The sequence below is a fragment of the Triticum aestivum genome, chromosome 1D, assembly GCF_018294505.1.
Source record: "Triticum aestivum cultivar Chinese Spring chromosome 1D, IWGSC CS RefSeq v2.1, whole genome shotgun sequence".
Lineage (NCBI taxonomy): Eukaryota > Viridiplantae > Streptophyta > Magnoliopsida > Poales > Poaceae > Triticum > Triticum aestivum.
The window spans coordinates 299,944,107-299,970,045 of record NC_057796.1 but is presented as its reverse complement, the minus strand read 5'-3'; the positions used below and the strand labels follow the sequence as shown (position 1 = coordinate 299,970,045).

Here is a 25,939-nt window from a genome sequence, read left to right as displayed (position 1 = left end):
TGGTATGCGAGTTCCCTGATGTGTTCCCGGAAGAACTACCAGGCATGCCACCAGACCGAGAGATAGAATTCAGCATTGAACTAGCACCTGGCACCGCCCCCATCTATAAAAAGCCATATAGAATGGCACCCTCAGAATTGGTGGAGTTGAAGAAGCAGATAAAGGAATTGTTGGACAAAGGATTTATTCGAGCCAGCTCCTCACCTTGGGGTTCACCTGTGTTGTTCGCCAAAAAGAAGGATGGGACACTGAGGCTGTGCATAGACTATCGAGCCCTCAATATGGTCACCATCAAAAACAAATATCCGATGCCACGAATAAATGATTTGTTTGACCAGCTCGCACAGGCCAAGGTATTCTCAAAAATTGATTTGAGATCGGGATATCACCAATTGAAGGTACGGACGGAAGATATTCCCAAGACAGCTTTCACTTCCAGATATGGGTTATACGAGTTTACAGTGATGCCTTTTGGACTAACGAACGCCCCCGCATATTTCGTCCACCTCATGAACAAAGTATTCATGAAATTCATGGACAAATTTGTGGTGGTATTCATTGACGATATTCTGGTTTACTCGAGGACACCAGAAGAGCATGCTGAGCACCTCAGAATTGTTTTGGGAGAATTGAGGAAACATCAGTTGTACGCCAAATTTAGCAAGTGCGAATTTTGGCTAAGACAAGTTGGTTTCTTAGGCCATATACTGAACCAAGAAGGCGTGGCCGTAGACCCAGAAAAAGTCAAGGCCATACTGGACTGGAAGCCACCCGCGAATGTTACAGATGTGCGGAGTTTCCTAGGAATGGCCGGATATTACAGAAGATTTATTGAAGGGTTCTCCACTGTGGCAAAACCTATAACACAGTTACTCAAGAAGGACAAGAAATTTGTATGGACGGAAGCATGCGAGCAGAGCTTCCAAGAACTCAAGAAGAAGCTGACAACCGCACCGGTCTTAACTGTGCCAGACATACACAAGAGCTTTGAAGTGTATTGTGACGCGTCCCGAAAAGGTCTCGGATGTGTGCTAATGCAGGATGGCAAAGTTGTCGCATATGCCTCCAGGCAGCTGCGAAAACATGAGGAAAATTACCCAACACATGACTTGGAGCTAGCAGCAGTTATACATGCACTCAAGGAGTGGAGGCACTTCCTGTTGGGAAATCGCTGTGAAATATATACGGACCATAAGAGCCTCAAATATATTTTCACACAGCCAGAGCTGAATTTACGCCAACGACGCTGGTTGGAACTGGTCAAGGACTATGACGTCGGTATTCACTACCACCCAGGGAAAGCAAATGTAGTGGCCGATGCCCTTAGTCGAAACCCCAGCCCGGACAGTGACGGTCAGCAAAATTTGAGGCCTGAGTTTCAGCGAGAGTTCACTCGGCTCAACCTGATGTTAGTCTCTGAGGGCACCGTATCGAACCTGGAGATACAACCCACCCTAGTGGAACAAATCAAGAAGGCTCAACAAGGACATCCCAGTATCGAAGGCATAAAGAAGAAAATGAACCTTAGTAAGACTTCAGAATTCGTCACGGACAGTGAAGGAACATTATGGTACCGGGACAGGCTTTGCGTACCCAACATTGAGGAACTCAAGCAACAGATCTTGACGGAAAGCCACACCGCCCCATACTCGATCCATCCTGGAGGAACCAAAATGTACAAGGACATCCAGGAAAGATTTTGGTGGCACGGTATGAAAAGAGATATAGCCACATTCATCGCTTGTTGCGATTCATGTCAGCGCATCAAGGCCGAGCACCAAAAGCCAGCAGGGCTACTCCAGCCTAACAGGATACCGGAGTGGAAATGGGACGAAATCGGAATGGACTTCATTGTCGGATTACCCCGATCACAACGCGGAAATGACGCCATATGGGTCATCACAGACCGACTAACCAAGGTTGCTCATTTCATTCCCGTGAAGACTACCTACTCCACACAAAGACTGGCAAAACTTTATCTCTCCCGTATAGTTTGCTTGCACGGAGTCCCAAAGACTATAATATCAGACCGAGGCACCCAATTCGTCTCCAAATTTTGGGATCACCTACAACAAGCTCTGGGCACGCAACTGGCTTTCAGTACAGCATACCACCCTCAGACCGATGGACAAACAGAACGTGTAAACCAAATCCTAGAGGATATGCTAAGAGCCTGTGTGCTCACCTATGGATCCAGTTGGGAAGAGAGTTTGCCGTATGCCGAATTTGCTTACAACAACAGTTACCAAGCCAGCTTGCAAATGGCACCCTTTGAAGCGTTGTACGGACGAAGATGTCGTACCCCTCTGAATTGGTCAGAAACAGGTGACAGCCGTATCTTCGGCCCAGACATGCTTAAAGAGGCCGAGGAGAAAGTTAAACAAATCAGGGACAGACTCAAGACAGCACAGAGCCGACAAAAGAGCTACTATGATCAGAAGCACCGTGAGGTCAGCTTTGAACCCGGTGATTCCATATACCTCCGAGTATCTCCTATGAGGGGTCTGCAATGGTTCAAAATTAAGGGGAAGCTAGCCCCAAGGTTTATTGGACCATTTTGTGTAAAGGCACGAAGAGGCACGGTGGCCTACCAATTAGACCTCCCCAAGGAGCTGTCAGACGTCCATGACGTGTTCCACGTCTCACAGTTAAGAAAATGTGTGAGCAACCCAGAAAAACATGTACCTCATGAGGACATTGATATGCAACCAGATCTCACCTACAGAGAAAGGCCAGTAAAGATTTTAGAAGAGTCTGAACGGAGGACCCGTCAGAAAACGACAAATTTTTCAAGGTTCAGTGGAGCAACCACACTGAGGATGAAGCTACATGGGAAAGGGAAGATTTCCTTCGAGCAGAGTATCCACATCTATTTGAGGATCAGCAGAAATCTCGAGGACGAGATTTTTCCTAAGGGGGTAGGTGTTGTGACACCCAAGTTTTTATTTGGATTTTTCAAAAAGATTTTATTTGACTTGAGGGGAGTGATTTAGATTTTTCTTCAAGAGAACTCTCCCTCTCATATATTTTTCTTTATGGACAAAAGTTTTATTTGGATTCACCCAAGATCTGTCTTTGGTCTTGGAGGTTCTTGCTTTTCATTTGGACTCAAGACAAATGTTTTCATTTGGGAAAATAACTTTTGAAAAATCTTTTGAAATTTGCACTATGGCTTTTGGAAAGTCCTTTGCCACTTTCAACAATTCCTTCTTGCCATGGCCTTAGTGCAAATCCTCTCTCCTAACCCTTCCCTCACCTTTGGATCATGATCTGCATCAAATCCAGCAAGTTGAACCTCCCCATGTGGTTATTTTCCATTTAAATTCTATTCAAACAAATTTCTGTCTTCTCTCCTACTCTTGGAGATTTACAAAGGAACTCCATTTTCTGTTTTGATTTTTGCCCCCAAACCAACTCTCCTCCCTAGTCCTTTGTACCCTCAACCTAGAACCATGAAGATCCACTGGTCTTCAGTTCAAAATTTTCAAACTACACTTGCTGCAAGTTTGGACCAGATTTGCCAAATTTGGTGAAATTCATTCCAAACCTTCTCCAAAAATTCCAAGTAAAATCAGGCAGCCTCTGGGTGCATTGAGTGGTCATCTCACCAAGTTACAGCTCCAGAAAAATTTATCTCATAGCCAAAACCTTCTGTCGAACACCTGCAGTGCACTGTCTTTGTCAAAGTTCAGAAAGTTCAGAGATTCAGTCAGTGGCTGCTGTCGTTTTCTTCAGAGGAGGACGTCGATCTCGCCAGTGCCACCGCGTCGCCTTGCTCCTCGTCCCCGCCCCTTGTTCCTGCACCGCACGAACGCCTGGCGCCTTGCGGGCGTCGGCGACGAGCAGCAGAAGGTGCGCCGCCCCGTGACCGACGCCGGCGGCGGCTTTGCGGACGCCAGCAGGAGACACGGCGCCGACGACGCCACCCAGCGCCGCCCAAACCACCGGAGCTCGCCGCGTGGCCTTCCACTCCCCCGAACGCGCTGCCGCTCTCGTCGTGAACCGCAGGGCGCGGAGCGCGCTCTCTGCCGCCGTTGAGCCCGTGCGGTCACCTCACCGTGGACCGACGCCATTACGCCAAGACCGACCCCGTTTAGCTGCAAAACGAGTCCAGTAACCTCCACTGATGCTGCCCGGCCGCTCAAACCCCCTGCCAATCCACTGCTCCGCCGTAATCGCTCGCCGGAGATTCTCCGTTCACGGCCACCCCGTCGATCTGCCTATAAATAGAGGCCCCGAGCTTCAACTCGAGCACCCACCAGCACTGCACTCCCCCTAGAGCACGCCGAGCCACTGGAAGAGCCCCGAGGAGGTCTCCTTCCTCGACTCCGGCCGCCGCGACCCGCCACGGGATCCAGCCCGATTCGCCCCCGTGTGTGCTCCTCCGCCTCCATTCTCTTGCCAGTAGCTTCACCTTGCATCCCTCTTTCTGACCCGCACTTCAATTTGAAGCTTGCAGCCCTCCACCGGAGTTCCCCATCCTCACCCGAGCCGCCGTCCGCCGGAGATAGTGTCGCCGTCGACGTGGTGCTCCCCGTTGGACGAGTCCACCACCCACCGACGCGGAAGAAGACGCTGAAGCTCTTGGTACCCTCCGTTTCTCCTAACTCGCCGTGGTTCGACGCCGGCGTCCACCGCAGTCTTCGGGCGCCGGCGAGCTTTTCAAACCTGACATGTGGACCCCGCATGTCAGCCTCTGTTCTTTTATTCGCGAACCGTTTTCTGTTGGCGCCTTCGGGCAAAATACGTTTCTCCTTTGCGCTTGCGCATTCCCAGCCGAAGCGTTTTCTGTTTTCTCAGTTAAAACCCTGGAACTTTTCTGTTTCATTACAGATAAGTCCCTGGACAGAAACCTTTATAACTTTTTAATAAAAAGGTATTTTTGAGTGATTCTTTTTCTGACAATCTTCAAATTTTGTCTAGTTTTTTATGGGATTTATTTGAAAAATATTTGGAAAAGTTTCTGTGCATGTGTTGGTTTTCACGTTAGTACCCGTTTCGTGATTGCCGTAGGTTCCGGGAGAGGTGACGGAGCCGCGAACTTCGCCGAGCTAGACTCCGACTTCTCCGAACCAGGCAAGCATGTTTTGAACATTTGATATGACAGATGTTTTACATGTTCACGTGAGAGTTTGTGCGTGGCATATGAGTGTCGGTAAATACCTCGTTGCTTGTAAGGCAACGACCCGGTTGTTCCAAAGTTGCGATGACCTCTGATGAGAGGTGGCCTAATCATGTGGTGACATGAAGGGCAGCAAGGTGGTACTGTTGTAGCATACCAGCCTTGCGTCATCCGACTCTCTTCGACGTTAACGTGGTTGGAGCCACGTTATCGATCTTTTTCCGCATGTTCCAAAGTTGCGATGATCTCTGATGAGAGATGGCCAAATCATGTGGTGACATGAATGGCAGCAAGGTGGTACTGTTGTAGCATGCCAGCCTTGCGACATCCGACTTTCTCCGACGTTAACGTGGTTGGAGCCGCGTTACCGTTCTTTCCCCTTTCCGTGCTACCACATGTCTCATTGCCAGGATGCGGTTTAGTAAGTTGGTAACCTCTTTCCGTGTACACACCAAACAGAGAGGCCGGGATGATGGTACCTTGGCCCAGGATTAAAGCCAGTCATTCGGTCAGGGGGCATGGGTGTTTCCGGTTGGGACCGAGAGGGGGGCACCCCCTTAAAGCGCGCGTATAGAAATTTGATCCCATGCTACGCGAGGTTGTAGCCTCCCCGTCTCAAGGTTTTTCTTGAAAGTTGCCGAGGGTGATCCCTGGCTTCGGATGGTTGAATTGGGTGTGTACTGGTTAGACGTGTTTCTTCCAAAACACCGTAGACGGAACTAGTCCCCGTGACTACTGAAATCCGTTGGCTGTGGTTAAGTACAAACTCTGCAGAGTCAATTCTTTCCAAATCATCGTACCCATGATCAAGCAGTGTAAGAATTATATCCATATCTATCTGTGTGACAAAACTTGCCCCGGTGAACAAGCTCAAGTGGTAAATCCAGATTTATTGTTATTCCTGTGGATGGACTAACTTTATATTTGTCTCATGCCTGTGATAATTTATGTTCCCAAACTATTGTATTAATGAGTTGTGATATAAGCCCTTTATGTGACGTCGCGCAGACGTCCGACTGTGGCGTGTACTTGTTTCTTACTTTAAATATAAGCCCTTTATGTGATGTCGCTCAGACGTCCGACTGCGGCATGCACTGTCTATTATTTTCTGTTATAAGCCCTTTATGTGGTGTCGCCCCGACGCCCGACTGTGGCATTATTGTTCCGCATTTTCCGCTCGAGGAGTCTTTCAGACACTCGTTTGGCACCCGCATTAATATTCCGCATTTTCCGCTCGAGGAGTCTTTCAGACACTCGTTTGGCACCAGTATTACTATTCTGCAGTTTCCGCTCGAGGCGTCATTCAGACCCTCGCTTGGCACCCAGTATTTATTACCGTTATGTCTAATCGCACCAGTTAACTTGTTCATATGCTTCATGTTTACATTTGTTATATCTTATGTCCGAACTGTCTTGCGAGTACTTTCATAGTACTCACCTGGCTTGTTGATTTGGCCAGATGTTGACGAAGGCGATCTCTTGGATGAAGAGTTTGATAGCGCGTCCGATGCCTAGAGGCATCCCAGTCAGTCCTGCGCGATCCCGGATATTGGTCACTTATTTTGTATAAGCTTCCGCCACCTGCAGTAAGTCTTCTCGAGCCTCACTCCGACGCTCGAAGAGCTGTAGTCTTCTGGAATCATATCACTCGCTTCGCGGTGATATTTCCACCACCGTTATTATCGTGAGTTAGTAGTTGCCACCCCATCCGCCGTTTTTGTTTTAGCGGCGCGCATGTAATAAATTGTTGGGCAGTCTCTGCTCAACCTTGTATTATATTTAGTACTCCTTGTATTTTCCTTCTGTGACCAAGATATTGTCTACCAGTGAGAAGGAATTCTTCCTCGCTGGTCCGTAAAAGGGATTGGTCTCTCAATAATTATTTTATTGAAAAACCGGTCGTGACACAAGACCACTCAGGAACTGCAAGACGCAAGAGCCATGCACAGCGACAGCCGCTCACGAGGCGCAGCTCCCCATCCTGGCAAGGATGCTGGGCTGCGTGTCTGCATCGACGTCCCCGGGCTCAACAAGGCCGCATCTCAGGAGTGCTTCTGGCCTTCGCGTGTGGGCTGCTGCGAGGGCCCGCCACACAGCTATGTTCGCATGCCCTTCGGCTTGCAGAGCGTGGCGTCAACCTATCAGCGCAACATCCGGCGAGTCCTGGCGGCTCAGGAGGCCAGGTACCACGCCGTCCTGGAGGAAATGGAGACGGTCTTCAGGGAACCTCCCAAGCCCCCAAAGCCTTCCGAGGCTCAGGGCTCTGGTGGCTCATGAGGAGTCATTTCTTCGACGTACGCCTTCAGCTGCACCAACTCTACTTCGTCTACAGAACCAGGTGACATCTTCCAAGCTCGTTTAGCTGGGAGCGCCCCTCGGGCTGCATTATTCCCAGGCCGCATGGGTCCATCCCAGCGGCATGTATCCCTTTTGCTTATGTCTTTATCTTACCTTGCTGGGGGCGCCCCTCGGGCTGCATCATCCCCAAGCCGCTCGGGCCGGACCCAGTGGCATGTATCTTCCTGCATTTACCTAAGTTGATCTGCTTTCCATGCTTAACCTGCCTACGGCTATCGCCTGCTCGATCATCGCCTCCCACGGGGCCTCCTCACGGGCACGGCGCTGGTGCATGGGTCCGTCCCTGCCATGTTGACAAATCTGAGCGGCCGAGCTCTGGCTCGTGGCACGCCCCGCACACGTCACCTCACCAGGCCCTCAGTGCCTTCACTTCATCTAGAGCAACCAGTGGTAGGCTGACAGCTGTAACGGCAAACCATGTTTCTGCTTGTGCCTGTTCACAGGGATCCCAGGGGAAGGATAGCAGGCGGCACCGCGAGTCTCTTTTTCTCTCGTGCAATTCGCTTGCACGTTAAAAGGGGGGCTGCTGAGCATCGTGACTCAGGAGTTCTTACTGGCTCTCCAGCCCTCACCCCTGGCCTTGACCACGGCATCGCGACCTGGCATACCAGCGACGGGTGAGCTCGCTCGAGGGCCGGGACCTGAGGACGTAGAGCACTAAGGAGAGCATGGGGGGAGAGAAACTCGTATGGGCCGGCCTAGCTATGACGCACAAGTAGGCGCGTAGCCCTGGAGCAACGTTAGGAGTCGCCATGAAATCAACAAGATAAGTCCCGCCCTCAGATCGGCTAAATGTTTGGGCCTAATGGTCACTCACGCCTTGCCGCAACCCCGTTGCAGCCACATCGACTCCCTTTCTCACCTTACCATGGCTGCTTGAGCGCTAAGGGGGACCTCCTGAGCATCGCGCCTCTGGGGCTCTTACTGGACCTCGGGCCGCACACCTCCTGGCCTTGACCACAGCACGCGACCTGGCATACCAGTGACGGCTGTAGCCTGCCTGGGGACCGGGACCTATCAGCGTAGAGAGATAAGCTATCACGAGGAAAGAAAGGGGGGACCGAGCCTTAACGGGACATGCGTTCACCAAATTCTCATAACAGGGAAGATAGGCACAAAAGACATTACAGACCCTTACATGCCCCCACGGGGTAACTCATGATTCTTCGCAGGGAACAAAAGCTAAAACTAAGGGGGATCCTATCTACACCCTCCTGTGGCAGACGCCATCATCAACAGTGGGCCACGGGAGGCCGGCGCCAACCCCATCCAGATCAGCGGCGGCGACGGCCGGACGCTGCGGCTCTGCTCCGAGCGCGGCGAGAGCTTGGGGGCACGTAGCTGTCGTCGCTCGTCTCCGGAGTCTCATAGAGCTCAGGAGAGCTGCTGGACTCCCAAGGGCTGCTCTGCTGGGGTGGCCGCGAGCGGAGCGCGCGTCAGCTTGACGCTCCTCTCCGGAGCAGCACTCTAGGTGGCGGCCCTCAGCATCAAAGACCTTGAAGAAGAGCATGGAGACGCCATCGAACTCGAAGTGGATCGTGAGGGCACCCCTCGCGCGGCAGACCCGCGCGATCTCGCCCTAGCCACGAGTCATGAAGATCTTGCCGGCGGGGACCGCTTCAATCTCTGCTCCGGTCGCCGGGGCGCTGCAGTCGGCGTGCTGCAACCAGAGCTCGAGAGGCCCCCTCGGCGGCATCACGTCAGAGAAGAACCATGGGAAGCGGATCCAGGAGTTTGGAGGCATCAGCGCCCACAGCACCAGCTCGCGCGAGGAGTCCGTGGCATGGATTCCGGGGGCAACGGCGCGCGTCGCTGAGGCGCGGCGACCCCGGACGCGGCATGGGCGGCGCTGCTCGTCGCTCCGTCCTCCCGAGCCCTCGGCTCGGGCGTACAAGGGTAGCGGATACCCCGGAGGAGGCCGCTCGCACCAAGCCCTTGTCGCCAGCTGCATCGCCGCTTCATCACGACGGTGGACCGACCTCTTCTTCGGCGGAAGTGGCCCCGGGTCATCCCGGGGAACCTTTCCCTTCTCTTTGATAGAAAACCTTCTGATAGGCGCCATTGGTGGCACTGCAAGCAATGGAGCGAGGAAGAAGAAGCAAGCAAGCAAGGAAGAGATGGGCGACGGGCCCCCCCTCCCCATTTATAGCAGGGGAAGGCCAACCGGCGCCTCCCACAATTGCAGGTAATGATGATTTTCCTTGCATGTCGCAGGGACTTGTCAATTCGTGCAGTTGCCGAGGCAGCGTGGGGAAGCGGAGACGCCCACTTTCAATCAACCGCCACGCGTCAACCGAGGCCGCAGGCTTTTGGGGCCCGCATTGCTCCGTACTTGACCCCTGGGCTTCGCCGCGAAGCCAAGCCCGAGCGCAGCTTGTGCCCGGGGGCTACTGTCGGCGTTCTGGGAACGGGGGTCCCCAGACTTGCCTGCCTGCGACCCGCGGCGTGGCTAAGTCAGCAGGCCGTACGGCCCATCTTCATCAACAAGGCATCCAAGACCCTCGCGAGGGGCCAAGCCTTGCGAGGCGGACGATGCAAGACCTCCTCAGGAGTGGCCTAGTCAGGCAGGCTCGCGAGGAGCAGAGATATCAAGGCAGGGCGAACCTCGCGAGGCTCTCGTGACGTGAGCCATGACGATCGACACCAGGCGGGCGCCAGCGCGCACAGCGTCCTTGTTTCCTCTTTGGTGCTAAGGAGGCCAACGCAGGCAAGGAGTACCGAGGCATCAGGCAAAGGTTGCTATATCGGTGCAACGAGACCAAGACCAGGAGGACGGTAAGACGGAGGTCATCATGGAGCCCAAGACGGCGTCACCACCAGAACCTTTCGCAGGCGAAGACCACTTTTGTCAGGATAGCTTGTACTAGCTGTCCCCCTTCAAATTTGCTCGCCGTTGTTGGCTCCCTTCCCGCTCAATATTTGGGAAGAGGACCAGGGCCTATATAAGTAGAGCTAGCCACCACGGTAGGGGCATCGAGCAGTTCACCTAGCTCTCACCCGCCAAGACACCAAGCACAAGAACACCTCAACCTCAGGAGGCTGTTCTTTCCCTTGTACTGTTCTTCATCAGCCCAAGAGGCAATCCACCACCACCACACTGGAGTAGGGTATTACACCACAACGGTGGCCCGAACCAGTATAAATCCCGTGTCTCTTTGCGTTGTGAGTTCGTCGAGTTCGTCCGCAAGATCTTAGCGAGCTAGGGAATAGATCGGTAGGAGGGAAAGACTTCGCGCGCACCCCAGTGTTCGAACCTTAAGGGTTTGCCGGAACCCCACATCCGACACTAGCATAGTATATGGCAGATCTGGCGTATGTTGGTGGGAAAATGCAAAGACACACAAATTCGTGGGGTGTTTTCCCTGATAGCGTGGATCCAGTCGCCATCTTCGTGGGCAAATTTGCAATTTCAGATTTCTAGACAGAAGAAGGCCGAGAAACAGAAGGAGATCATAGATCCACCTATTTTAGCTCGTTGTCTTGGGAGGGCAGGGTTGGGGTGGGAGGGGGTGGGTGGTTAGCGGTGGGAAGGCGCTAGGGATCTGCTCTGGTTGCCATGGCAACCAGAGAAGGAAGGCGATGGAGGTAGGGGATCAAGCGGTGGGAGACAATGGCGGCATGGCGGGCTGGGGATCGAAAGGAGCCCGGGATGGCTGGCGTGCTGGGTCGTGTGGGTAGCGCGGTCGTTTGGCCCGGACGTGTGGGCGGTTTTGCCACACACCGGACGTGCGGGCTGTGGCTGCGCGTGCCCGGACGCGGTCGTGCGGGCGGGTTCTTCTCCATTCCACACGAGGCGTGCGGCACAACCACCCGATACACCACACGTGTGGCAGTTATTGGCGTCCTTGATTTATCGTTCCAAGTTCACCACCTGATATTCTGCTCGACCTCAACATGTTTGCTCGGACCTTGCGGTTACGTTGGCTTTGGTATTAGTACACGGTTTTGGAAAAATAAAAGCTATGGGTAGGTTTGGGAAAACCCCATGCGACAAGGTGGACCTCGTCCTCTTCTATGCCTCTACCATCATATCAATTGGCAATGGTGTCATTGCCCTCTTTTTTAAGATTTTTCTTGGCTCACTGGCAAAAAACCGAAGGACATTGCCCACCTCGTTTACTTGGCCTCCTCATGAAAAATTAGAAAGTTAAGGAGTCCTTAGTGGAGGACGCTTGGATTCACAAGATAAAGCTCAATATGATTCTTACCATGGACAGTGTCATTACACCTAGGCAATTTGTAACAAGTCGGGAGCACATTAGCCACACCCACCTTCGTGTGGATGTCAGGATGAGATGGATTAGAAGCGCTCAACGAGTGGGCATTATTCGTTGGCCTCGGTTTACAACGCGCAATTCATTGGATCTACGTGCACCACCTTTCACCGCCACATCTGGGCGTCTAGACTCCGCCGAACATGAAATTCTTTGCATGGCTTGCAACCCGTAATCGGATTTGGATGGTCCATAGGCTTGCTGGGAGGGGGTGGCAAAACTGTGGACTATGTCTGCTTTGTCAACAGTGCAAGAAAGTGGAGTCTAGCTTTTCTTCAAACTAGTAATCGTGTACATGCACGCACGTCCAGTTTAACAACAATATTAGTTTTAAGAATTAATCTTGATTACAAAATTAATTGTGTTTAATACAATTAATGCCATTTTCAAATTATGATTAATACAATTAATATGTTTCCAAATTGTTTATGATGTGGTGGATACATCATTGGACTAGCGTGAGACGTTGGATATACTCCCTCCGTTCGAAATTACTTGTCTCGAAAATGGATGTATCTAGAACTAAAATATGTCTAAATGCGTCCATTTCTGCAACAAGTAATTCCGAACGGAGGGAGTAGGTGGTTGGATAGCTCAGTCCATTTGGATTCATCAAACTATGCTTTCATAAATAGTATTAGATGTCGCTACAATGCTAGAATTTGGAACGTCGTCAAACATTGGCTCGGCCTCCATGTGATTGACAAGGCAACTAGGGGGGCGTTGCACTCTCTCTTCCATTGGTGGAGAAATATGCCCAGAAACAACATCCTCAATGGGAAGGCCATAACATCCCTCACCATGCAAGTTGGTTGGACCATCTAAAATAAGAGAAATACTCGTGCGTTCTGACACAAGTCACCCGAGATTCCAGTTCTGGTTTGCTGGCCGCCATTCTAATTCGGCTGCACATCGGCTTGCTAAGGAAGCACTATGTATGATGATGGAATTGTATGATGTACTGATCAGGTGCAATTGCATGTATATATGATGTACAATGATGGACCACAACCTCGACTATACAAGGAACTAGGAGGTGGGCCCAATACACAATATGCACATAACACATATACTCAACCCCCCCCCCCAGTCAAAGCGGCGCCATTGCTGACGCAAAGACTGGACCAGAACTCCTCGAATGACGCCGTAGGCAAGCCCTTGGTCATAATATCTGCAAATTGTTGGGAAGTAGGAACGTGTAGAACACGAATATGGCCAAGAGCCACCTGATCCCGAACAAAATGAATATCTAACTCAATATGCTTGGTACGACGATGATGAACCGAGTTGGCGGAGAGGTAGACAGCCGAGACGTTGTCGCGGTAGACCACCGTTGCCCTGTCGACAGGACATGAAAGCTCCTGGAGCAGCTGACGAAGCCACGAGCACTCAGTGACGACGTTCGCCACAGCGCGATACTCAGCCTCAGTGCTGGAATGGGAGACCGTAGGCTGCCGCTTGGACGACCACGAGATAAGCGATGGTCCAAGGAAAACACAGTAGCCCGAACTGGAGCGACGGGTGTCGGGGCAGCCGACCCAGTCAGCATCGGAGTATGCGGTGAGGACGGTGTCGGTGGAGGCGTGCAACATGATGCCGAGATCCATAGTGCCACAGATATAGCGGAGAATCCGCTTGACAGCGGCCCAATGAACATCCCGAGGAGCATGCATGTGAAGACACACCTGCTGAACTGCGTACTGGAGCTCCGGTCGAGAGAGGGCGAGGTACTGAAGAGCCCCAACGATAGACCAGTAAAAGGAAGCATTTCGAAGCAGGAGAACCATCCGTGGCAGAGAGCTTGGCCTTCGTATCAACAGGCGTGGCGGCGGGCTTGCAATTAAGCATGCCAGCACAGTCGAGAGGCTCATGAGCGTACTTCCGCTGGTGAAGGAAGAAGCCATCAGGATGACGCACCACCCCAACACCAAGGAAGTAGTGCAAAGGACCAAAGTCCTTGATGGCAAACTCAGCGCGAAGATGATCAGTGATCTGACTGAGGAGGCCAGCCGTACATGTCGTCAGGATGATGTCATCTACGTAGAGGAGCAGGTATGCAGTGTCGGAGCCCTGGTGGTAGACAAACAATGATGCATCCGAGCGGGTAGAGCGAAGTCCAAGCTAGTGCAGAAATGTCGCGATGCGCTGGTACCAAGCGCGAGGGGTCTGCTTGAGTCCATACAAGGACCGCAAGAATAGACACACGTGGTCGGGATGTGCCGGATCAACGAACCCCGTGGGCTGCTGACAAAAGACCTGCTCCTCGTGGTGGTCGTGAAGGAAGGCGTTGGAGACGTCCATCTAGTGCACAGGCCAGGCAAGAGAGACCGCAAGGTGTAGAACCGTGCGGATCGTCCCGGGCTTAACCACCGGAGCGATGGTGTCGGTGAAGTCGAGCCAGCACGTTGCCGGAAGCCACGAACAACCCAACATGCTTTATAGCTGTCAAGGGTACCATCGGGATGGAGCTTGTGTTTGAAGACCCACTTCCCGGCAATCACGTTTGCGTGCCGGGGACGGGGAACAAGCTGCCACATCCGATTGCGCTGCAAGGCATCAAACTCCTCTTGCATCGCAGCCATCCAGAGTGGGTCGCGAAGAGCGATGCGAACGGAGGACGGCAAAGGCGACGACGTAGAGGTGGATGCCGTGTGGGCGTATGAATCCGAAGCATACCGCGAGCTCGGGCAAAAGACTCCCATACAGGCGCGAGTGACCGGACCAACCGCATGTGGTGAGCCCGCAGCCACCGGTGAGGATGCGCCAGAAGGTGTCGAGGCCGCGACGGAGGTGCGGCGGAGGGCGGCGCTGCGGGAGCCGAGTCCGCAATCGTGGCCGACCCACCGGGCGACAGCAGCGATGGGGCGGCGGAGGCCGGCGCGGACGCCGGGCAGGCGGGGGAGGCCGCAGGGGCCGTCGAGCCAGAGGGCAGCGTCGAGGCGGACACTGTTGGGAAACGTTGCATGGAAATATAAAAAATTCTATGCACACGCAAGATCTATCCATGGAGATGCATAGCAACGAGATGGAAGAGTGTGTGTACGTACCCTCGTAGACCGTAAGCGGAAGTGTTTAACAACGCGGTTGATGTAGTTGAACTTCTTCGCGCTCCAACCGATCAAGTATCGAACGCATGGCACCTCTGCGTTCTGCAGACGTTCAGCTCGGTGACGTACTCCGCCTTCTTGATCCAGCAAGACGGCGAGGTAGTAGATGAGTTCTGGCAGCACGACGGAGTGGTGACAGTGATGGTGATGCGATCTTCACAGGGCTTCGCCTAAGCACTACGAAAATATGACCGAGGGAGTAAATGGTGGACGGGGGCGCCGCCCACGGCTAAGACAATGTTGTGTTTGTGTGTGGCGCCCCCTCCCCAGATATATATAGGTGGGAGGGGGAGGAGGTAGCCTAGGGCAGCCAGGGCACGCCCCAAGGGGCTGGCCGCCGGCCCCCTAGGGCTCCTGCTGTAACACCCACGATGCGGCTATATCTCCCACGTGTCGAGGCACGACTTAGAGGCATAACTGCATAGTGGTTTTGTCGCAAGAAGGGTCATCTTCACACAATCCCATGTAATGAACAAGAATGGGATAAAGAGTTGGCTTACAATCGCCACTTCACACAATACATAAATATAATTCATACATCATCCAAAATACAATCATATAGACCGACTACGGTCAAAATCCAGATGAAAATAAGACAACCCCAAATGCTAGATCCCCGATCGTCCCAACTAGGCTCCACTACTGATCATCAGGAAAAGACACATAGTAACGACCACGTTCCTCGTCGAACTCCCACTTGAGATTGACCCCATCATCTGCACTGGCATCGTCGGCACCTACAACTGTTTTGGCAGAATCTGTGAGTCACGGGGACTCAGCAATCTCACACCCGCGAGATCAAGACTATTTAAGCTTATAGGAAAGGAAGGTGCAGTAAGGTGGAGCTGCAGCGGCAAAAGCATATATGGTGGCTAACTTGCGCAAATGAGAGCGAGAAGAGAAGCAACGGAACGGTCGTCATCTAGCAATGACCAAGAAGTGATCCTGAACTCCTACTTACGTCATACATAACTCAGACCGTGTTCACTTCCCGGACTCCGCCGAGAAGAGACCATCACGGCTACACACGCAGTTGATGTATTTTAATTGGGGTCAAGTGACAAGTTCTCTACAACCGGACATTAACAAATTCCCATCTGCCTCATAACCGCGGGCACGCCTTTCGAAAGATAATACCCTGCAGGGGTGTCCCAACTTAGCCCATCATAAGCTCTCACGGTCAACGAAGGATAAACCTTCTCCCGGAAAGACCCGATCAGTCTCGGAATCCCGGTTTACAAGACATCTCGACAATGGTAAAACAAGACCAGCAAAGCCGCCCGAATGTGCCGACAAATCCCGATAGGAGCTGCACATATCTCGTTCTCAGGGCACACCGGATAAGTCAAGCTACGAGTAAAACCAGACCTCGAGTTTCCCCGAGGTGGCCCCGCAGGCTGCTCGGTTCGGACCAACACTCGAAGGAGCACTGGCCCGGGGGCGGGGGGTTAAAATAAAGATGACCCTCGGGCTCGCGAAAACCAAAGTTGGGCCTTGCTGGAGGAGTTTTATTCAAGGCGAACTGTCAAGGGGGTCCCATAAATCACCCGACCGTGTAAGGAACGCAAACTCAAGGAACATAATCCCGGTATATCAGTAACTAGGGCGGCAAGAGTGGAACAAAACACCAGGCATAAGGCCGAGCCTTCCACCCTTTACCAAATATATATAGATGCATTAATTAAATAAGAGATATTGTGATATCCCAACATATCCATGTTCCAACATGGAACAAAACTTCAACTTCACCTGCAACTAGCAACGCTATAAGAGGGGCTGAGCAAAAGCGGTAACTTAGCCAAACAACGGTTTGCTAGGAAAGGATGGTTAGGGGCTGACATGGCCAAATGGGAGACATGATATAGCAAGTGATAGGTAGCGGAGCATGGCAATAGAGCGAACAACTAGCAAAGCAAAGATATAAGTGATTTCGAGGGGTGGTCATCTTGCCTGCAAGGTTCTCAGAGTTGTCGAAAGCTTGATCCTCGTAAGCGTACTCGACAGGTTCCTCGTTTACGAACTCATCTCCCGGCTCTACCCAAGACAAGAACACAAACAAACGTAACCACAATCAATCACGAGAAAAGCACAAGCAACATGATGCAAAAACATGTATGATATGCAAGATATGATATGCGATGCATATGCGTGCTCCGGAAGGAAAATGATGAACATGGCAGTAACTTGGCAAACCAAGCATTCCACTGGAAAGATGAGATGATTTCGATCGAAATCGATATAAAGATCACCGGAATCGGATGCACGGTTTGCAAATGGCAAGCAAAACAAGAATGACACGAATCTGCGGTTAACAGCATGATAGCACTTAAAATGCAACAAGCAACAGTGCTACAGCACTCCAACATAGAAACAAAGCACATGGCAGTAAGCTACAGGAGATTCTTGACAAAAGGTGAACACTGAGCTACGGCTAGTTCACAACATAACAAGCTCAAACAAGCATGGCAAAAGTGCAAAAGATAACAGGATCACAGACTTAGTGAAAAACTGGACATGGCAGAAAACAGCATCAGGTAGCAATGTTCAGAGCACAAAATCAACATGCTACAAGAACTTAACATAGCAAAACAAGGCATGGCAGTGTTCTACTAAAAGCACATGCCAAAAGTCCCTTACTGACTATAAGCCAAAAAGGACCAGAAGATATGATGGCAAGCGTTGGAGTACCAAACGACCTCCAAATGGAACGAAACTTGACCGGTAGTCTCCGGGTGGTATATTAAGGCCACTTGACAAGCCTCGGTCCATTTCGAGAAAGTTTGACACCCGCACACGAAAGGAAACAAGAGGGGTGCACCGGAGGAGATAGGAGCGCCGGATTGGAAAACGGACAACGGGGAAAATGCTCGGATGCATGAGACGAACACGTATGCAAATGCAATGCACATGATGACATGATATGAAAATGCATGGCATGACAAAATGCAAAACGAAAGACAAAACCCGACCACGGAGGAAATAACATAGCACATAGCCGAAAATGGCAAGAGTCGGAGTTACAATATGGAAAGTTACATCCGGGGTGTTACAACACTCCACCACTACAAGAGGATCTCGTCCCGAGATCTAGGACTGAAAGAACTCCGGATATTCGGAACGGAGATGGTCCTCGCGTTCCTAGGTGGCTTCCCGGTCGGAATAGGAGAATTCAGCATATGGAAGACAATCTTCCCATTTCATGCCAAAGGAAATGACACAAACCCTGAGCATATCTTCAAGAATTTGGTTGACTCGCTCGACTTGGCCACTAGTTTGAGGATGGAAAGCTGTGCTGAAGCGAATGTTTGTGCCCGTGGCCTTCTGGAAAATGATGAACATGGCAGTAACTTGGCAAACCAAGCATGCCACTGGAAAGATGAGATGATTTCGATCGAAATCGATATAAAGATCACCGGAATCGGATGCACGGTTTGCAAATGGCAAGCAAAACAAGAATGACACGAATCTGCGGTTAACAGCATGATAGCACTTAAAATGCAACAAGCAACAGTGCTACAGCACTCCAACATAGCAACAAAGCACATGGCAGTAAGCTACAGGAGATTCTTGACAAAATGTGAACACTGAGCTACGGCTAGTTCACAACATAACAAGCTCAAACAAGCATGGCAAAAGTGCAAAAGATAACAGGATCACAGACTTAGTGAAAAACTGGACATGGCAGAAAACAGCATCAGGTAGCAATGTTCAGAGCACAAAATCAACATGCTACAGGAACTTAACATAGCAAAACAAGGCATGGCAGTGTTCTACTAAAAGCACATGACAAAAGTCCCTTACTGACTATAAGCCAAAAAGGACCAGAAGATATGATGGCAAGCGTTGGAGTACCAAACGACCTCCAAATGGAACGAAACTTGACCGGTAGTCTCCGGGTGGTATATTAAGGCCACTTGACAAGCCTCGGTCCATTCCGAGAAAGTTTGACACCCGCACACGAAAGGAAACAAGAGGGGTGCACCGGAGGAGATAGGAGCGCCGGATTGGAAAACGGACAACGGGGAAAATGCTCGGATGCATGAGACGAACACGTATGCAAATGCAATGCACATGATGACATGATATGAAAATGCATGGCATGACAAAATGCAAAACGAAAGACAAAACCCGACCACGGAGGAAATAACATAGCACATAGCCGAAAATGGCAAGAGTCGGAGTTACAATATGGAAAGTTACATCCGGGGTGTTACAACACTCCACCACTACAAGAGGATCTCGTCCCGAGATCTAGGACTGAAAGAACTCCGGATATTCGGAACGGAGATGGTCCTCGCGTTCCTAGGTGGCTTCCCGGTCGGAATGGTGCGACCACTTCACTTTCAGGAATTTGATTGACTTGTTGCGAGTCTTGCGCTCAGTTTCTTCAAGAATAGCAACGGGGTGCTCATGATAAGACAAATCTTCTTGGAGGTCAATCTCTTCGAAGTTGATAGTGCGCTCAGGCGTCTTGAAGCACTTGCGGAGCTGTGACACGTGGAACACATCGTGCACGTTCGCGAAGTTGTAAGGAAGCTCAAGTTGATAGGCGAGGTCGCCTCTTTTGCCAATGATCTTGAAAGGACCCACATATCTAGGGGCAAGCTTCCCTTTGATACCGAAGTGACGAGTGCCTTTCATTGGAGAGACGCGGAGGTAGACATGGTCTCCGATCTCGAAAGCCAAATCACGATGCTTACTATCATAGTAACTCTTTTGGCGCGATTGCGCGGCTTTGAGATTATCACGGATGACTTTACACATTTCTTCAGCTTCAGTGATTAAGTCATTGCCAAGAAGTTGGCGTTCACCAGCCTCTGACCAATTGAGAGGAGTACGGCACTTTCTGCCATAGAGAATCTCGAATGGGGCCTTGCCCGAACTCGCTTGGAAGCTGTTGTTGTAGGAGAATTCAGCGTATGGAAGACAATCTTCCCATTTCATGCCAAAGGAAATGACACAAACCCTGAGCATATCTTCAAGAATTTGGTTGACTCGCTCGACTTGGCCACTAGTTTGAGGATGGAAAGCTGTGCTGAAGCGAATGTTTGTGCCCATGGCCTTCTGGAAGGAGTCCCAGAACTTAGAGGTGAAGATGCTTCCACGATCAGAAGAAATCAATTGGGGAATGCCGTGCAAGGAGACAATTCTGGAGGTGTATAGCTCTGCCAGCTGAGCTGCTGTGATGGATTCTTTGATTGGAAGGAAATGAGCCACTTTAGAAAGCTTGTCAATGACAACGAAGATAGCATCATTTCCGCGCTTGGCCTTTGGAAAACCCGTCACGAAGTCCATTTCGATATGATCAAACTTCCATTCTGGGATAGCAAGAGGTTGGAGGAGACCAGCTGGTCGTTGGCGTTCTGCTTTCACTCTTCGGCAGACATCACATTCATTCACGAATTGAGCAATTTCTCGCTTCATTCGAGTCCACCAATACGATTGCTTGAGGTCATGATACATCTTCGTACTTCCAGGATGAATGGAAAGGAGAGAATTGTGCGCCTCGTTCATAATGACTTTCCTTAGATCACCTTTAGGAACCACAATCCGGTCCTCGAAGAATAAAGTGTCTCTGTCATCAATGCGATAGCACTTGTATTTGGAAAGACCCTTGTCGATACCACGTTTCACCTTCTTCACCATGGCATCAAGGAGTTGTGCCTCACGAATTTGATCTTCCAAAGTAGGAGAGACTATGAGGTTGGCAAGAAAGCCTTGAGGAACAACTTGGAGATTCAGCTTGCGGAAAGCTTCACAAAGATCCGGTTGGAATGGATTGAGAATTAAGCTGTTGCAATAAGCCTTCCTGCTTAAAGCATCTGCAATGACATTAGCCTTGCCTGGAGTATATTCAATACTCAGATTGTACTCTTGAATCATTTCGACCCATCGAGTCTGTCTGAGGTTGAGGTTGGGCTGAGTGAAGATGTACTTGAGACTCTTGTGATCGGTGAAAATGTCCACTTGTCTCCCCAACAAGAGATGTCTCCACGTTATTAATGCATGGACAACTGCCGCCAACTCAAGATCGTGAGTGGGGTAGTTCTTCTCGTTGGGCTTCAACTGACAAGAGGTATAGGCCACAACTTTCTTCTCTTGCATTAACACAGCACCGAGACCTTGGAGAGAAGCATCACAGAAAACTTCATACGGCTTGGATTCATCAGGAGGAGTCAAGACAGGAGCTGTGACTAGTTTCTCTTTGAGAGTGTTGAAAGCAACGTCACACTCAGGAGACCAGACATACTTCACATGCTTCTGAAGGAGGTTGGAAAGAGGCTTTGCAATCTTGGAGAAATTCTCAACGAATCTACGGCAATAGCTTGCAAGACCAAGAAAACTGCGGAGCTGCTTGACATTCTGAGGAGGTTCCCAATTCAGAATTGTGGACACCTTCTCGGGGTTAACAGCGATGCCCTTGGCAGAGATGATGTGACCAAGGAAAAGAACTTCATCGAGCCAAAACTCACATTTGGAGAACTTCGCATAGAATTGATACTCTCTGAGCTTGTCGAGCACCAATCGCAAATGTTTGGCATGATCCTGCTTATTCTTGGAGAAGACCAAGATATCATCGAGATACACCAGGACGAATTCATTGGTATAGGGGTTGAAGATGAAATTCATCATCCGAGAGAACACTGGAGGAGCATTGACAAGGCCGAAAGACACGGCAATATATTCATAAGAACCAAAGCTTGTTCTGAATGCTGTCTTGGGAATATCTTCTTCACGAATGCGAATCTGATGATAACCCATACGAAGGTCAAGCTTCGAGAATACTTTAGCACCTTTGAGTTGCTCAAATAGCTCATTGATGTTGGGAAGTGGATACTTGTTCTTGATTGTCTTCTTGTTCAATGGACGGTAGTCGACACAAAGTCGGTTCGTGCCATCCTTCTTCTTGACAAAAAGAACACCACAACCCCATGGAGAAGAACTCGGTCTGATCAAACCCAGGCGCTCTTGTTCATCGAGCTGTTTCTTCAATTCCTTCAGCTCGTTGGGTCCAAGCTTGTATGGACGCTTGCAAACAGGTTCCGTGCCAGGCTCTAGTTCGATAACAAACTCAACTGGCCGGTGAGGAGGCATACCCGGAAGCTCTTCTGGAAAGACATCTTGATACTCACAAACGACTGGAATTTGAGAGATGGCATTCAATTCGCCCTTCTCATTGAGAGAGAAAAACCGAATGGTTTCATCATGAGCGGCAAAAATAATCACATCCTTAGAAGAGTGTGTCAATTGAATTTCCCTGGCAGCACAATCAAGTTGAGCCTTGTACTTAGAAAGCCAGTCCATCCCGAGAATTAGATCAATATCTGAATCACCAAGAACAATTGGAGAAGACTGAAATTCATAGTCGCCCATCTTGATGGAAACATCCGGAACCATCATACTAGAACTCAAACGTTTACCCTGAGAAACGACATCCATGGGTTTACTCAGATGAGAACAAGTGAATTCATGCTTGGCAAAAAATGGTCTTGACATGAAACAAAGCGATGCACCAGTATCAAAAAGAACTTTTGCAGGAATATCATTAACAGGAAGATTACCCATTATCACATCAGTAGATTCCTCCGCTTGAGCTGCATTCATCATGTTCACCTTTGCAGATTTTGGATTATGCTTGACCACTGCATTGCTGGAAGATCTGACAGGAGGAGGAGGAGGAAGGCGCCTTTGGTTGAAGCACTTGTTAGCATAGTGACCTTTCTGCTGACATTTGTTGCAAGTCACCTCTGAGAGTGGACGGTGATAAGGAGCATTGGACTTTGGAGCTTGATTCTGAGACTTGTTCTGATAGCCAGAGTTGGAAGAGTTGGAAGAACCATGGCCACCTTTGTTCTTCTGCTGGTAAGGCTGACGAAATGGAGGGGGAGGAGGCAACCAGAACTTCTGTTGCTTAGCTGTCACAAGTGAGGAAGAAGAAGACTGGACTGCGTCTCTGACTCTTTTCTTAGAAGCCTCACACTTGAGCTGAGCAGCCTCTTGCTTCAGTGCCATATTGTAGAATTGATCAAACTGAGTAGGCTCAACAAGAGCGAGAGCTAACTGCAGATCCTCTTTAAGGCCACCTCTGAAGTGATAAATCATGCTTCTCTCATCAGGAACGTCTTGTTTAGCGAAGCGAGCAAGTTTCTGAAACTGGATGTTGTATTGATACACAGACATGTTGCCTTGCTTGAGATTGCGGAACTCCTCACGCTTGCTCTCAACAACACTTTGTGGAATGTGGTGCGCTTTGAAGTCCCGACAGAAGTCAGTCCAAGTGATCACACGACCTCCTCTGGAATCTTTGTATTGTTGATACCAATCAGCAGCTTGGTCCTTGAGCTGGAAAGAAGCAAACTTGACATAGTCCTCAGGCCTGACATTGCTACATTCAAAATGCTTGTTGATGTCCACGAGCCAATCATCGGCATCCGTGGCCTCGGCACAGTAGCTGAAAGACTTGGGCTGATTTGCGAGAAACTGGTTGAGAGTGGCAAAGTGAAGCTGATTGTTGCCTTGACCTTGATTGCCTTGATTGCCTTGCCCTTGAGTACGTTCTTGCAAGAGTTGCAGAATCATCTGAGCATTGGCGTTGGTGGCTGCCATGATAGCTTGCCATGCCTCCGGAGGCGGAGGTGGTGGCGGAGGGTTCGCTTGACTCCCTTCATTGCGATCTGGATTCTGACGCGTTGGTGGAGCCATCCTGAAGAGGGTGACATCCGTTAGCATCTTGATAGACAAATAGATAAGTAGAATCAACGGATAGAAATTGCAACATATAGTCTTCACCATAAACATTCGAACGAAGATGAATGAATAAATTCCGTAGTAAATCATCACACTTCCATAAGTTGAGAAGCCACTAGAAAAAATATGGAATGAACATATGAATTCGAAGAAACTCGAATACCACAATATAAAAACAAAACAAAGTATTGGCTTGCAGAATAAGCCGGAACAAACATATGTTAGAGGTTTCGTCCGAAGATTTCGTGGTGGGGCCCACACGGGCTCAATCGTACAGCACCATCATGTACAAGGCTGTGCACATGACATACGAAGCGTCCCCGAGTCGGCATAGCCATGGACTCTTTAAGACACCACGAGACCACTGTAAAATCAACCGTGTACAGGCGGACCACTAGACGTCGAACCCCAATCTCATATCATGCGTCTGTCGGAAAGATATCCTAAGGATACTTGAATTCCCACTTATAAACTCCCGAAACTTTCTGGTTATGCAATCTGGTATTGGGGATACAGGGGACACAAAATATATCACACAAACTAGCAATCCCTAGATCCAGCTGTATCCATCCGTCAACACATAACCAAGAAACCTTCGGAAATCGTTTACCTCAACCTTCGAAAAACATCCGTTATACAAGGTATGGCAATACTCCCGAACTCCCGCCCCAGTACTGGGTGGCGTCGAGGTGATCTCACCAACAACTGCATAAAAGAGATTTCGATGTCGGCGAAACTCACGTATTCTAGAACTGCAACGATAAAATTGTGACGACAACACCTCGGAGCTCAACTTCCCAGGACACTACCACAACCCCTAAATGTCAGGAGGCACCAAGAACAATGTTCTCGTCACAAAACCATCGGAACGATTCCAAGATACCCGCGTGATCCTAAATTTTTTTTAGTGAAATTTGAGGAGAGAATAGTCAAAACTTCTACGTCAGGAGACCTCACCAGAGCGACGAAGGGACTGAGGAGTAAAAAGAATCCTACTCTCCGATACACATAATCCTAAGACTCAAAACATTTTTGTTCTAGACTCAACAACGCCAACGATTCGATCAAGCAGGGGGCTCCTAAGTCGGGGAAGGCTCTGATTACCAACTTGTAACGCCCACGATGCGGCTATATCTCCCACGTGTCGAGGCACGACTTAGAGGCATAACTGCATAGTGGTTTTGTCGCAAGAAGGGTCATCTTCACACAATCCCATGTAATGAACAAGAATGGGATAAAGAGTTGGCTTACAATCGCCACTTCACACAATACATAAATATAATTCATACATCATCCAAAATACAATCATATAGACCGACTACGGTCAAAATCCAGATGAAAATAAGACAACCCCAAATGCTAGATCCCCGATCGTCCCAACTAGGCTCCACTACTGATCATCAGGAAAAGACACATAGTAACGACCACATTCCTCGTCGAACTCCCACTTGAGATCGACCCCATCATCTGCACTGGCATCGTCGGCACCTACAACTGTTTTGGCAGAATCTGTGAGTCACGGGGACTCAGCAATCTCACACCCGCGAGATCAAGACTATTTAAGCTTATAGGAAAGGAAGGTGCAGTAAGGTGGAGCTGCAGCGGCAAAAGCATATATGGTGGCTAACTTGCGCAAATGAGAGCGAGAAGAGAAGCAACGGAACGGTCGTCATCTAGCAATGACCAAGAAGTGATCCTGAACTCCTACTTACGTCATACATAACTCAGACCGTGTTCACTTCCCGGACTCCGCCGAGAAGAGACCATCACGGCTACACACGCAGTTGATGTATTTTAATTGGGGTCAAGTGACAAGTTCTCTACAACCGGACATTAACAAATTCCCATCTGCCTCATAACCGCGGGCACGCCTTTCGAAAGATAATACCCTGCAGGGGTGTCCCAACTTAGCCCATCATAAGCTCTCACGGTCAACGAAGGATAAACCTTCTCCCGGAAAGACCCGATCAGTCTCGGAATCCCGGTTTACAAGACATCTCGACAATGGTAAAACAAGACCAGCAAAGCCGCCCGAATGTGCCGACAAATCCCGATAGGAGCTGCACATATCTCGTTCTCAGGGCACACCGGATAAGTCAAGCTACGAGTAAAACCAGACCTCGAGTTTCCCCGAGGTGGCCCCGCAGGCTGCTCGGTTCGGACCAACACTCGAAGGAGCACTGGCCCGGGGGCGGGGGGTTAAAATAAAGATGACCCTCGGGCTCGCGAAAACCAAAGTTGGGCCTTGCTGGAGGAGTTTTATTCAAGGCGAACTGTCAAGGGGGTCCCATAAATCACCCGACCGTGTAAGGAACGCAAACTCAAGGAAC

General features: G+C 50.1%; 1 protein-coding gene across 1 annotated transcript in view; it reads right to left on the bottom strand.

Annotated features, from left to right (window-relative positions):
- Positions 1-25,939, bottom strand: part of LOC123159040 (uncharacterized) — a 104,067-nt gene that overhangs the window by 15,453 nt on the left and 62,675 nt on the right. The window contains exons 4-6 of the mRNA XM_044576846.1: positions 14,481-14,700; positions 13,573-13,824; positions 13,038-13,484 (exon numbers count right to left, since the gene is read on the bottom strand). Of these exons, the coding sequence (XP_044432781.1) occupies positions 13,038-13,484; positions 13,573-13,824; positions 14,481-14,700 (919 nt within the window). The remainder of the gene's footprint in view (positions 1-13,037; positions 13,485-13,572; positions 13,825-14,480; positions 14,701-25,939) is intronic.